Source organism: Staurois parvus, unplaced genomic scaffold, assembly GCF_062004578.1.
Source record: "Staurois parvus isolate SC_StPar_1 unplaced genomic scaffold, SC_StPar_1.0 ptg000449l, whole genome shotgun sequence".
Classification (NCBI taxonomy): domain Eukaryota; kingdom Metazoa; phylum Chordata; class Amphibia; order Anura; family Ranidae; genus Staurois; species Staurois parvus.
The window spans coordinates 4,833,538-4,848,714 of NW_028318245.1; the positions used below are offsets into that span (position 1 = coordinate 4,833,538).

Below are 15,177 nucleotides of genomic sequence, written 5' to 3' on the forward strand. Positions count from 1 at the left end.
AAATATCGTCCTGGGAGAAGGAATGCTGATGCAGATGTACTTTCTCGTATGCCATTGAGTCCTGAACAATATATGCAACAATGTTCACAAGCAGTAGAACCCAAAGTCATCACTTGCATAACCCAAGCAATTCAAGCACATCAAAAAGAAAGGATACCTTGGCTATGTCCAATGACGATTGCCAATACAACCGATGCAGCACCAAAGAAGGTAACTCAAATACCAAAAGAGACAATAAGAACCGCACAGAAGGAAGACTCTGTGATTGGAAAAGTATGGAAGTATAAAAGCCAAAACAAGTTTCCATCCAAACAGGAACGACAAGGTGAACCTGTTGATCTTTTCATACTTATGAAACAATGGACCAAACTCTACCTCGACGACGATAACATTTTGAGACGGAAAACATCATCTGGTTCTCAACTAGTGTTGCCCAAGTTGTACCATCACTTAGTATGGAAAGAGTTACATGAAGAGATGGGACACTTAGGAGTAGAAAGGACTGTAAATTTAATCAGAGAAAGATTCTTTTGGCCACATATGCAAAGAGACACTGAGCATTATATCACACGTCAATGTACTTGTCTGAAAGACAAACGGCCAAATAAGCTTGTTCGAGCCCCATTGAACAATATTGTGACAACTTATCCTTTTGAGATGGTCTCCATTGACTTTCTTCATCTCGAGAAATGTAAAGGTGGATATGAGTATATCTTAGTGGTAATAGATCATTTTACAAGATTTGCTCAGGCATATGCAACCAAGAACAAGTCCGCAAAAACTGTTGCTGACAAAATATTCAATGATTTTGTCTTGAAATTCGGATTTCCTACCAGAATTCACCATGATATGGGTAGAGAATTTGAAAATCACTTGTTTTTGACATTAGGGAAGCACTGCCACATCCAAAATTCTCACACAACGCCATATCACCCAGAAGGTAATGGGCAAGTTGAAAGATTTAATCGTACCCTGCTATCAATGCTTCGTACCCTGTCACCAAATTCCAAAAAGGACTGGAAAAATTCACTAGCAAAGGTAGTCCATGCATATAATTGTACTCGAAGTGAAGCTACAGGACAATCTCCATTCTTTCTACTGTTTGGAAGGTCTCCAAGACTACCCATTGATAGTATGTTTGACACTCCAGTAACTGAAAAATACAAGACCTACTCTGAATATGTGAACATATGGACAGATAGAATGTCTGAGGCCTATAAGGTTGCTTCAAAAATAGCTACTCAAGATGCACAGAGAGGAAAAGAACACTATGACAAGAAAATTCATGGAGCTGAACTTCTACCAGGTAGCAAAGTTCTAGTCAGAAATCTTACCGAAAGAGGAGGTCCAGGAAAATTGAGATCATTTTGGGAAGATACCATACATGTTGTTCTTAAAAAGAAGTGTGCAGACAGTCCAGTGTATGAAATCAAACCAGAAACTGGAAAAGGCCGAACAAGGATTTTACATCGCAACTTACTATTGCCATGTGATTATCTACCTAGCGACCAAGGTCAACAGATACCCAAAAGAACCAGTGCAAGGAAGCAAGGGAAGGATCGAAATACAACTCAACAACCTACACAGAGATCTGAGGGAGAATCAGAAAATGAATCAGATCACGAACAAAGACACTGGAGATCTTTCATCCCAGTCACCCAGCATGACCACCCAGAGGAAAGTACAGAGCTAAATCCAGAAGCTATTGAGTTCTACCCACGTCAGCTGGAAGTAAGTGAGTATGATATAGAAGGAGTCAGAGAGACTGAGCCTATAGATCAAATTGAACAAACTGAGTATGCATTTGGAGGTATAGAAGAAGAATGCCCAGCAACAGAGAACACAGAACAACTTGTTGAAAGTGATGTAGAGGAGAATGAGGACCTTTCAGATTCACTTCCTCAATGTAGAATACAACCCTACAGGAACAGGAGACAACCAAAGATTTTGACATATGACACTTTAGGTCAACCCAGTAGTGTTACCAGAGTTTCATCTATACAGGTTATAGACAGTATTCCTACATTACCTGTTGACTCTAGCTGGTATTTCAGTTCAGAATGTTTTGCTGAAGACTATAGAAGTTGGTAGAAGTGATTATGTTTATTGATCCATTGTTTCCTATTTGGGACACTATACCAAAGTTAATTATCAAAACCAGAATAATTATATGTTACTTTTCTGTTGGTTCAAGTAAGGAAAAATATAATTGCATTTGTACTGCAGATATTGTAGGTCAGGCAGAAACAGTTTTAGGTGAGGGAACTAGATGTTACAAAGAGACAAAGTCGGCCGATAAAAGTACAGAGCGGTAGATGGCAACGTTATGCTGCATTGTTGATGTACAATGGGTATTCCGCCATTATGATAAAAAGGTATAAAAGTAATAAAATGTTCCCTAGTTTCTCGTCACCTTTGTCTAAACTTAGTAACCTATACAAATATGTATAGAAAGGGTTTTTACTAAATAGTTGGTTACACGCAACTATATCTTGCCAGGTACTATAGCGCTGTGGGCCTGGTGGAAAGCTGTGATGTAATAGGGAGTAGATGTCACAGGGAGGATGTTTCCTCAAGTAACTTGGTTACTACTTACCATTGGCTTCCTATGGTTACTACTAGACAAGTAAAAGAATGTTTCTTAAAAAAATTCTGCGTATGTCAGGGACGACATAACAAATTTGTGGGGGAGAGTGTAAGAGGTATAGAAAATAGGCAGCCCCATAAAATTTAAATCCAAAGCCTAATACCTAATATAACAGTAATCTATCTTTGTCAATAGAAGATACTAGTGATTGCATTTTTATTGTACCATAACAAGAGGGCAGAACTACTTCCTGTGATAATAGGAAGACACAGAAGTAGGAACAAAAAGTCTAACACTTTGTTTTCTACAGGACAGTGATTACAGTGAACATATCCAGTCACATGTAATTAAGGGTTTTCTGTGTTTGTTACAGGTAAGCAGGAGGCTGTTTAACATGATAAATAGGACAAAATGACTTAACATGTCCTGGTGGTCAGTAAATGTCGCTGTTACTATTATGCAATCAGATTACTTGTAGCATAAATGTGAATATATATTGCAGCTATGTGATTTGGCTCTAAGATACAGGGAATGTGATTTCTCTATTGTAATACGCTATTGTTATGCAGAACAGGTCACTAGCATATCTGCAGAGGTCTAGATATTCAGTATTGCAATTAAAGATGTTTATTAATGTATAGGAAAATACTTATTAATGTATATGGAAATATTTAGTAATGTATAGAGGACAGTGATTACAGTGAACATATCCAGTCACATGTAATTAAGGGTTTTCTGTGTTTGTTACAGCCATTCCTAATAAAACACTTCTGGTTTCACACGACCCATCCTTCGCACAGTTGAATTATTTACCGTATGTGCAACACTTGCAAGACTTTACGCCCAAAGGCCTGTTCCTGCACCGAGACCAGGTCGAGTCTGTAATGCCTTACAAACGTGTCATAGCTGGACCAGGTGGCTGCCCTGCAGATTTGTCCTGGGGAAGCCTCTGCTAGCTCCACCTGGGTAGTCGCTACTGCTCGGGTGGAATGCGCCCTGATTCCCTCCGGGGCCTCTAAGCCTTCCGCTTGGTACGCCCCTCTAATTGCCAGTTTTAACCATCTGGCCAGTGTCCTTCTAGAACAGTGGTTCTCAACCTTCCTAATGCCACGACCCTTTAATACAGTTCCTCATGTTGTGGTGACCCCCAACCATAACATTATTTTCGTTGCTACTTCATAACTGTAATTTTGCAGTGGGAGGAATAGTGCCCCATCATTGGTGTCAGTGAGAGGAGTAGTGCCACATCACTGATGTCAGTGGGAGGAATAGTGTCCCATCGTTGGTATCAGTGGTAGGAATAGTGCCACATTGTTGGTGTCAGTGGGAGGAATAGTGCCCCATCATTGGTGTCAGTGTGGGAGGACTAGTGCCCCATCATTGGTGTCAGTGGGGGGGGGGGAGAATAGTGCCCCATCATTGATGCTAGTGTGGGGGGGAATTGTGCCCCATCATTGGTGTCAGTGGGGGGGAATAGTGCCCCATCGTTGGTGTCAGTGGGGGGAGGAATAGTGCCCCATCGTTGGTGTCAGTGGGGGGAGGAATAGTGCCCCATCATTGGTGTCAGTGGGGGGAGGAATAGTTCCCCATCGTTGGTGTCAGTGGGGGGGGGAGGAAATAGTGCCCCGTCATTGGTGTCAGTGGGAGGGGGGGGAGGAAATAGTGCCCCGTCATTGGTGTCAGTGGGAGGAATAGTGCCCCATCATTAGTGACACCAATGATGGGGCACTATTCCTCCTACTGACACCAATGATACTTACCTTGCTGACTCCTGCTCCAGCCTGGGCTCGCTCCCTCCCTGTCCCATCTACGACCAGCATACCTAGCTGCAGCAGCACCATCTGCACGCTACAGACACTTACCTGTCAGCTGTCTTCATTCTCCGGCCGCTCCCTTGCTCGATCTTCTTTGATCTTCGCGCTGCTGCTCGGCTCCTCCTCCTCGCCGGTGATTGGCCGCCAGTGTGCCTCTCCTGAGCTACAGTTCCGGCGGCCAATTACTGGCGAGGAGGCGGAGCTGTTGAGTGATCCCGGGGATGTGGCCAGATGACAGGGGCGGCATGTCATCCCGCGCACACATCGCAGTCCAGGGAAATGTGGACGTATCTTCATGTGGGCGGACCCGCCTGGAGACTGATAGAGGAGCGGTGTCTCGGTTCCTAAGACCATCGGAAATATGTGTTTTCCAATGGTCTTAGGAGACCCCTGTGAAAGGGTTGTTCGACCCCCAGGTTGAGAACCGCTGTTCTAGAAGCTCTCTTGCCCTTCCTAGCCCCTGCGAACGAAACAAAAAAAGATTCCGTGCTCCTAAACCCTTTTGTCTTTTCAAGGTACAGGAGTACGCACCTTCTAACATCCAGAAATGTAGTTTCTCCTGAACTTTCCCAACCGGGTCAGGAAAAAACGAGGGTAGCACTATATCCTGCTCCCTCTGGAAGCTCTGGGCCACCTTCGGAATGAAGGATGGGTCCGGCCTTAACACCACCCTATCTGGAAAAATCTGTAAATAGGGGGCTCTGACTGAAAGGGCCTCTAGCTCACACACCCTCCTTGCTGTGGTAATTGCCACTAAAAAGGCTGTCTTAATCGTAAGATCTCTTATCGGGTAGGACTCTAGGGGCTTGAACGGGGCCTTTAATCAGTACTCCAAGCACCTTGGCTAAGTCCCACCTTGGAAAAGGCCCGGACTTTGGAGGTCTCTGCCTCGCCAGGGCCTTAAAAAAATCTCCCTACCAGTGCCTCCCTGGCTAAAGAGTCTCTAAGAACACGCTGAGGGACGAAACCTGGCCTTTCAGCATGCTGATAGAAAGCCCCTTGTCCGCCCCTGCTTGCAGGAACACCAATACTGAAACCATGGTATGGGTTGCCACTGACGCCCTATCGCACCAGGCCGTAAAGCAACCCCAAACCCTGCTATAAATGGCCTGAGTCTCCTCCTTTCTACTAGCCAGCAATGTTGCCACTAACCTGGTTGAAAGCCCAGGAGCTGCCACTCAGAAACCAGGCCTTTAGCCTCAGTCTCTCCAACCTGGGGCATAGGACTGGCCCCTGTGTCAGCAGATCCCTCCTTGGTGGTAACTCCCAGGGCGGGTGTGTGGCTAAGCTTTTTAGGGTAGCAAACCACGCTCGCCGTGGCCAGAAAGGGGCGATAAGGATGAGCGAGATTCTCTCTGCCCTGAATTTCCTTAACACCAGGGGGAGCAAGGGGACAGGGGGGAAAGTGTAGCACAGCGGGTAATCCCACCTCTGTCCTAACGCATCTACCGCTTCTAACCTGTCCACGCGGTTCAGGGAGAAGAACCTCGGGACCCTGTTGTTCTTTCCTGAGGCAAAGAGATCTATGTCCGGGGACCCCCATTGTCTTACGATCGCCTGAAAAACCTCTGTGTTCAGGGCCCACCCCGACTCTCTGAGCCGAGTCCTGCTCAGAAAATCTGCCTTCTGATTCAGTTCTCCCTTCAGGTATACCGCAGACAGGGAAGCCAGGTTTCTTTCTGCCCAGGATAAAACCACTGCCGCTAGGGATCCGAGAGCCCTACTCCTTGTTCCCCCCTGCCTGTTTATGTAAGCTACTGTCGTAGCATTGTCCGTCAAGACCTGTACGTGCTTGCCCTTGATCCTGTCTTGGAAGGAGCGGAGAGCCTCTCCTACTGCCCTTAACTCTCTCCAATTCAAGGATTCTTTCCTCTCTACTGAGGACCACTCCCCTTGAACCACTAAATCTCCCAGGTGGGCTCCCCACCCAAGAGCTCTGGTGTCCGTGGTGACTTCCCTGGTCACGGGGAAACACCTCCTCCACCACCACAGAGACCTCTTCACACTGGGGGGGAACAAAGACCTGGTCCTCCAAGGATTGAATCCTTCTGTCCCAAATCCTCAGAACCCACTGTCAGGGATCCCCTCGATCCCCGCCGCGTTGGTCCAGGCGCAGGCGCAGTATGCCGCCCGGCGCAGGGACTCGAGCACTGGTTCCGGGCCGGCCGCGGCGTTCGAGTTCGCGCATGCGCAGTAGAAGCCGCGGCCGCCCGCTGGGCACCAATGGCAGCGCAGGGCGGGATATTTAAACGACCCTGAGCTGTCATTCAGTGCCTTCTGGTCTTTCCTGCATTCTGAATCCTGTGAACCTGTACCCTGTAAGTTATTGACCCGGATTGTACCTGACCTTGCTGTTTTCGCCTGTTCTGACCCTTGCTTTGCCTGACCTCTCTCCTGAATGCCCCCTATTGGACTTGACCTGCTGTTGCTGACCTGGCGTGTGACCCGACCATTCTATGCCCGCTGCCTTGTACCTTGCCGCCCTCTCTGTTACCGACCCGGCCCGTCTGACCCTGCTCATCCATCCATCCATCCCCTGCAGTGGGGTCTTCTGACCTCCTCACATCAGACTCTTCCCCGTGGGAGCCCCTTGCGCATACTACTACCACTGACGGACGCACCCGGTAGTCACGACCTGGTCTCGGGGAGCTCCAAGTCCATCCCCACCATCAGGGGCCCTGGTGAACAAGCACCCTGGGACTTAGACTCCGTGCGCTGGGGACGCCTATTCAGTGGAGTGCTAGTAGTACCGCCGGGCGGTCCCTTACAGTACCAGAAGGCCATGACTGAGTCTAGAGGAGGTCCCTCGCCGCTGGAGGAGATCTGCAGGCACCTATCCAATTTGACACAGGCCGTATCGGCCCTGCAGGATAGATGTCAGCAGATTGAAACTCAATTCCAGGCCTGCACTATATCCGTTCCTGCCCCACAGGCCGCGGTCCCCACACCTCCAGCTGTAGCAGTCCCTGTGCTGGTGTCTGGGGCATCCGCACCACTCCCGGCGGCCGACCCCCGAGTACCCTTACCAGAACGTTTCCACGGGGACCGCACTCGGTTCAGATCATTCCGCGAGTCCTGCCTCCTCTATTTTGAGCTACAACCCCGAACCTTCGTGACTGAATCCGTGAAGGTGGGGTTCGTCATATCCCTCCTGCAGGGTGAACCCCAAGACTGGGCCCATCGATTACGGGGAAAAAATGACCCTCACCTTGGTTCGGTTGACAGTTTTTTTGATGCTAAGGCCATCCTTTATGATGACCCGCAGCGGGCAGCTTCTGCTGAAGCTACTCTGTACACACTCCGGCAAGGCCGCCGAGCGGCGGAGGAGTACGCATCTGAATTTAGGCGGTGGATGGGGGATACTCGCTGGAACAAGTTCGCACTCCTGCATCAGTTCCGTGTTGGCCTATCAGACGGCCTGAAAGACGAGCTCGCCCGGGTGGAGGTACCTGAGACTTTAGAGGACCTAATAGCACTGACCATTAAAATTGACCGTAGACTGCGGGAACGCAGGTTTGAGAGGTCCGTCCAGGGTCACGGAAATCCCTGGGGATCATTTCAGGGTCCCAGTCAAACACCTAGGCCAGTCATCCAAAACCGGCCACCTGGAGACAACCCCGAACCCATGCAGCTCGGCCTGGCACGGCCTAAACTATCCCCAGAGGAACATCTGCGCAGACGATCCCAGAACCTGTGCCTCTATTGTGGAGAAGCTGGTCATATGGCGCGTTCCTGCCCGCAGAAACTGAGTAAGTGCACCTCTTCTTCCTTATCCCTTGGCAATGTTGGTCCATCCCAATACTTAGTGGTGCCCCTTTCCTTTCAGCTTCCAGAAAGGACCGTGGAAGTATCGGCCATAATTGACTCTGGGGCATGCAGCTGCTTCGTGGATATTAATTTTGCTCACCAGCAGGGTATTCCCCTTCAATTGAAACAGAAGGGGTTCAATATTTATTTGGCCGACGGTTCCCGAATAAAATCGGGGGTAGTGAACCAGGAAACCCCCTCCATCACCACTGTCATTGCCGGCCAGCACCAGGAACTCCTCCGCCTGGATGCTATAGCTTCACCCCTCTTCCCAGTCATTCTGGGGCTCCCATGGTTACGGGCCCATAACCCCCAGATTGACTGGGAGACCGGAGTAATCACGTTCCCTTCCCCATACTGTCGAATATACTGCCGCACTTCGGGCCCGGGGTCCCCCCAAATCCTCCTGTGCTCTGAGGGGGAAGCTGAATTAAAACAAGTAATCCCTGCGGCCTACCATGGGTTTCTAGATGTGTTCAGCAAACGGGGAGCTGATACTCTACCCCCCCACCGCCCTTATGACTGCCCCATTGACCTGTTACCCGGCTCAGAAATTCCTTTTGGGCGAATCTTCCCCCTTTCAGAGCCCGAATTGGGGGCCCTAAAGGAATATATCGAGGACAGCCTCCAGAAGGGGTTCATCCGCCACTCCACTTCACCGGCGGGGGCGGGAATCTTCTTTGTTGAAAAGAAGGACAAAACCTTAAGGCCATGTATCGATTACAGGGAATTGAACAGGGTCACGATAAAAAACCGTTACCCACTACCGTTAGTACCTGAGCTGTTCCAAAGTTTAAAGTCAGCAGTAGTTTTTACCAAGCTGGATCTGAGGGGGGCGTACAACTTGATTCGCATAAGGGAGGGGGACGAGTGGAAGACGGCCTTCCGCACCCGCTTCGGACATTTTGAATATCTGGTCATGCCGTTCGGGTTGTGTAATGCTCCGGCCACGTTTCAACATTTTGTAAATGATATTTTTAGGGACTTTCTGGATGTCTTTGTGATCGTTTATTTAGACGACATTCTGATTTTTTCCCCGTCTCTGGGGGAACACAGAATACATGTAGCAAAAGTATTGGGGCGGTTGCGGCAGCATGGGTTGTACGCCAAGGCAGAAAAATGTTGTTTTGAACAATCCAGCATTGCCTTCTTGGGCCTGATTATCTCCACCGCGGGGGTCGCGATGGATCCCCAGAAGGTCGCTGCAATACTGGATTGGCCTGAACCCACAGACAGGAAAGGCGTCCAGCGATTCATCGGCTTTGCAAATTTTTACCGGAAGTTCATCAAGAACTTCTCGGGTCTGGTCTCCCCCATTACTCAGCTAACCAAGCTGGGAACCCGATTCAGATGGACACCAGAAGCGCAGGGAGCTTTCGAAGCCTTAAAGAAGCTGTTCACTTCGGCACCCATTTTGGGTCACCCAGACGCCGCTCTGCCCTACATCTTGGAGGTAGATGCATCGGAGAATGCGGTAGGCTCCATCCTCTCCCAACGAAAAGGCACCAAGGAACTGCTCCACCCGGTAGCGTTCTTCTCACGGAAGCTGACTCCGGCGGAGAGGAACTATGATATCGGTGACCGTGAGCTACTAGCGATCAAAACGGCGTTAGAGGAATGGAGGTACCTGCTGGAAGGTGCGGTGCACCCCATCTTAATATTTACTGACCATAAGAACTTAGAGTATCTGAGAACTGCCAAGCGTCTACGCCCGCGACAGGCGAGATGGGCACTATTCTTTTCAAGATTCAACTTCCATATTACGTACCGGCCGGGATCAAAGAACACTAAGCCGGATGCGTTATCACGGATGTACGAAGACGCCAAGGAGACCCCAGTACCTGACACCATCCTGTCCTCGGGTAACTTCTTGGTCCTTCAGTCGGACCTTCGTTCCAGGCTAATGGAGGCATCCACAAACTTCTCTACCCCAGGCGGAGGGCCGCTCCAGAACAAGGGGGGACTCCTATGGAGGGAAGATCGAATTGTGGTGCCGGAAGAAGCTCGAACCCTGGTCTTGGGGCATTGCCACGACCACCCAATGGCGGGGCACTTTGGCCCAGAAAAGACCCTGGAACTTCTCCGACGCTCATTCTGGTGGCCAGACATGGCTAAAGATTGTAAGGGCTATGTCAGGTCCTGTGTCACCTGCCAGAAGAACAAGCCCTCAAGAAACAAGGTTTGGGGTCTGCTGCGACCCTTACCTATTCCTGAACGGCCTTGGCAAAAGATCTCACTGGACTTTACAGTCGAGCTTCCGCCATCCCGAGACCACACGGCAATCCTGGTAGTCGTGGACCGCTTGTCCAAGATGGCCCACTTCATCCCGTTGAAGAAGACCCCCTCGGCGGCCGAGACCGCGCGAGTCTTCATTCGTGAGGTAGTCAGGTTGCATGGGGTCCCCGAAGACATTGTCTCGGACCGAGGGGTCCAGTTCACGTCCAGATTCTGGAGAGCACTGTGCAAAGCCCTGGACATCAAATTATCTCTCTCTTCTGCGTTCCACCCTCAAACTAACGGTCAAACCGAAAGGACCAATCAGACCTTAGAGCAATATTTAAGATGCTATACCTCGTTTACTCAAGATGACTGGCTGCCACTTCTTCCTTTAGCAGAATTTGCGTATAACAACGCCCGCCACTCAGCAACAGGGCAGTCCCCGTTCTTCGCCAACTATGGCTTTCACCCAGTCTTCCTCCCGGATTTGGTGTCGGAATGCCCAGTACCAGCAACACAAGATGTGGTAACGTTCTTCGCTGCGAACAATAAGAAGCTTCAAGTGGCCATCAGTCGGGCCCAGGAAGACTACAGGAAAGCATTCAACAGGAAACGGAGAGGAGATCTGGTATTGCGGCCTGGGGAGAAGGTTTGGCTGGCGACGTCCAATCTAAAGATGCTTTGCCCGTCAAAGAAATTGGGACCCAAATTCATAGGCCCCTTCTGCATTAAACGGATGGTTAACGAAGTAGCCTATGAACTCGCCCTCCCTGACACGCTCAAGATCCACCCGGTCTTTCATGTATCCCTCCTGAAGCCTGTGGTCCCAGATGCCTTCCCTGACCGGGAATCTAGACCCCCGGAAGCGGTAACGGTCGAAGGAGAAGAAGAATTTGAGGTTGAAACAATCCTGAAGTGTCGAAGGAGGGGAGGCCAGACCCAATTCCTTATCAAATGGAAGGGCTATGGTCCTGAGGACAATTCTTGGGAACCGGCCCATAATGTCCATGCACCCAGACTTGTCCGGAGGTTCTTTCGCGATCACCCGTGGTGGAGAGATCGGGTGGGCATCCGGAGGTTGCCCGTAGGGGGGGGGCAATGTCAGGGATCCCCTCGATCCCCGCCGCGTTGGTCCCGGCGCAGGCGCAGTATGCCGCCCGGCGCAGGGACTCGAGCACTGGTTCCGGGCCGGCCGCGGCGTTCGAGTTCGCGCATGCGCAGTAGAAGCCGCGGCCGCCCGCTGGGCACCAATGGCAGCGCAGGGCGGGATATTTAAACGACCCTGAGCTGTCATTCAGTGCCTTCTGGTCTTTCCTGCATTCTGAATCCTGTGAACCTGTACCCTGTAAGTTATTGACCCGGATTGTACCTGACCTTGCTGTTTTCGCCTGTTCTGACCCTTGCTTTGCCTGACCTCTCTCCTGAATGCCCCCTATTGGACTTGACCTGCTGTTGCTGACCTGGCGTGTGACCCGACCATTCTATGCCCGCTGCCTTGTACCTTGCCGCCCTCTCTGTTACCGACCCGGCCCGTCTGACCCTGCTCATCCATCCATCCATCCCGTGCAGTGGGGTCTTCTGACCTCCTCACATCAGACTCTTCCCCGTGGGAGCCCCTTGCGCATACTACTACCACTGACGGACGCACCCGGTAGTCACGACCTGGTCTCAGGGAGCTCCAAGTCCATCCCCACCATCAGGGGCCCTGGTGAACAAGCACCCTGGGACTTAGACTCCATGCGCTGGGGACGCCTATTCAGTGGAGTGCTAGTAGTACCGCCGGGCGGTCCCTTACACCCACAGCTGGAGGGGACGCAGATGGAAGCCTGCCCACTGCACTGCTGGAATGGAAGACGTTAATAACCCCAGTACCGACATGGCCTGCCTCAATGTTACTGACCTGCTCCCCTGTAACAATCTGACCCCTGCCTCTAATTTGGCAACCTTTTCCGAAGTTAAGATTGTCCTCTGCCTTACGGAATCCAGAATGTACCCCAAGTAAACCGCTCTTTGGGAGGGCACAAGACAGGACTTTTCCAGGTTCAAAAGCCACCCCAGGTTTTCTAGATGACCTCTTACTATGGCAATGTTCTGCTGTAGCTGGAGCTCTGAGTCCGCAAAGAGCAGCAGGTCGTCCAAGTAGGCTATAACTGCAATCTCTTTCATGCGGATGGGAACCAGTGCCTCTGTCAAAATTTTGGTAAATACCCTTGGCGAGGAAGATAGTCCGAACGGCAGAGCCCTGAACTGCCAGTGCCGTATTCCCGCTTCCCCCCGTACCGCCAACCTGAGAAAACATTGTGAGGGTTCCGCGATGGGCACGTGAAGGTATGCGTCCCTTAAATCTATGGAGGCCATAAATGTCCCTGGCGGGAGTAGGGCTTTGACCGTGAAAATGGGGTCCATACGGAACCTCCTGTATCGCACCAACCTGTTTAGGGGCTTCAGGTTCAGAATCAGCCTGAACGCCCCCGACTGCTTCTGAACCATGAACACGTGGGAATAAAACCCTGTCCCCTTTTCCCCTTCTGGGACCTTAGTGATAACTTTCTTGTCCTCCAGATCCCTCAGTGCGCCCATTAGGCCAGAGGCCCTTGCCAGGCCCCTTGGCCGGGCTCTCACAAAGAACCTCCCCGGCGGCGGCTCCAAAAACTCCACTCGATAACCCCTTCTCACGACGTCCAGAATAAAGGGGCTGGCAACCGCCACTTCCCACTGTGGGAGAAAGGCCGCCAATCTTCCTCCCACAGGAGGAAGCGAGTCACCGTGGCTTCTGGGGCTGCTCAGGAGGGCGAAATATCACCCCTCCCCTGCCCCTACCTCTCTGCCCCCAAGACCTACTCTGTCCTTCCAGCCTGAGGTTCTGTCTCTTTGCTGGGCGAGCCTTTCACGTCCCCTCCCTCCTGCAACTTCCTTTTTAGGGGGAAGGACTTTTTCCTGTCTGCCGTCCGGTCTAGAATCTCCTCCAACCCTGGCCCGAACAGGAAATCTCCCGTAAAGGGGATGCCACACAACCTCACCTTTGAAGTGATATCGCCCTGCCAAGTCTTCAACCATAGAGCTCTCCTAGCAGAGTTCGTCAGGGCTGCCGACCTGGCCCCCAGCCTTACTGATTCTGCGGAAGCATCCGCGATAAAACCTACACCCTGTAACAGGGTCTCAAAAGAAGCCAAGATTTTCTCTTTGGGGGAGTCCGCCACAATATGGGTTTGCAACTGTGTCAACCAGTATTCTAGGTTCCTGGCCACGACATTTGTGGCCATGGCAGGCTTCAAGTTGGACAGGGTTGAATCCCAAGCCTTCCTGAGGAGAGATTCCGCTCTCCTGTCCAATAAATCCGGCAAGACCCCCATATCCTCAAATGCTAGGTTCGTCCGCCTCGCTGTTTGAGAAAAGGCTGCGTCAATCTTGGGGTTTTTATTCCACACAGCCTCCGGATCCTCACTAAACGGAAATCTTCCTTTCTGGATCCTGGCACTCTTTTTTGATGGTAAAATACTGTATAACGGAAACACGCTGTGCCTTTGTTCCTCCAACCCCTGATACATTTGATCATGCAAGGACAAGGTCTTAACCTCCTCCTTGATGTCTAGGGTCTCATATATAGCCCCTAAAAGGTCGTCAACCTCCTCTAGGGACAGTTTGTAATGAGAAGGACCCCTGCCCTCACCTGAGGGGCCCTCCCCAGCAGACTCCTCCTCCTCCCCTGCTATGAGGGTCTCCCAGCTCTGACCTACTGAGGCCACCGGGGGGGGGGGGGCACGGTGTGGTTTGGGGAACGGCTAAGCTTTCCATAAGGTTTTTAAACGAGTCGAAGGTACTGGTCAGTTCCTTCACTGACCTGACCAAGTCACCCTGCTCTGGCCTCTCTTCCTTTACCAACCTTTCTATACATGGGCCACAAAGAACCTTCCTCCAGGATTCTTTCAGAATTTCTTTGCAGGATGGGCACCTGCGCTTAGGCTCCTGGTGCTTCAGCTTTGCCCGGGCCTTGCCCTGAAAGACACAAGAGGGCAGAAAGGAAGATTATCACCCACTGCCATCACCCCTACTCCCCCCCCCCCTTCCTAGCAGGGCCTAAGCTCTCCACAGACCCCCTACCCTGCCCATGAAGACCCTCACCACCAGAGGGTCCGGGAATACCCCAGGAGCTAGGGGCCACCAGGTAGGGGAGGACTCCTACGAGTCACCTTACCTGAGACTGGCTAGTGCTGGCATCCCCTGGTCCCGGTGCCTCCGACATCCTTCTCAGGAGGGTGGTCGCCCATGCTGGCCTGTCCCCCAGGCTCTTCCGCACCACACCACCTTTTCAAATTTCGCGCCGTCGTAGTGCTAGGGCCGCGACCGGAAGCCACGGTCCTGGGAGAAGCCCCGCCCCTTCCGCTGGAAACCGCCGTCTCCCGACGTCCGGCAAGTTCCACTGCCCGCCAGCATAGGAAGGAGTGGGACTCCTCCCCGATCCTCTCCAGACCTCACTACGGCCGCCCCGACGCCCCAACTCGCCGGAGGGGGTCGGGGGGCGAGAACAGGTACGTGCTGTCTCCTGTCCCCCAGGGTGCACGCTCACTGCACGGCAGCCTGCCCAGGGAGGATCGCAGCCGGACGCTCCGGCCTTCACTCCCGGCTGCCCCGAGCCTCGCAGCCGGCTCTCCGACCCTCGGCTCCCCTGCCTGTCTACCTGACAGCACCTTGCGCTTCCTCCCGTGTCTCCCCCCCCCCGGAGGAAACACCAGAACTGAGGTCGGAGGGGAA

General features: G+C 51.6%; 2 protein-coding genes across 2 annotated transcripts in view; both read right to left on the reverse strand.

The window, feature by feature from the left end:
- Window positions 1–14,431, reverse strand: part of LOC149453410 (uncharacterized) — a 72,829-nt gene extending 58,398 nt beyond the window's left edge. The window contains exon 1 of the mRNA XM_089688640.1: window positions 14,309–14,431. Within this exon, the coding sequence (XP_089544766.1) occupies window positions 14,309–14,320 (12 nt within the window). The 5' untranslated portion in view covers window positions 14,321–14,431. The remainder of the gene's footprint in view (window positions 1–14,308) is intronic.
- Window positions 4,221–13,005, reverse strand: LOC149453412 (uncharacterized). Its single transcript, XM_089688601.1, has 2 exons — window positions 12,326–13,005; window positions 4,221–6,406 (listed from the first exon to the last, which is right to left on the reverse strand). Exons 1-2 carry the CDS (start codon window positions 13,003–13,005, stop codon window positions 5,530–5,532), a joined length of 1,557 nt encoding a protein of 518 aa, XP_089544727.1. The 3' UTR covers window positions 4,221–5,529.
- Window positions 14,432–15,177: the final 746 nt, after the last annotated feature.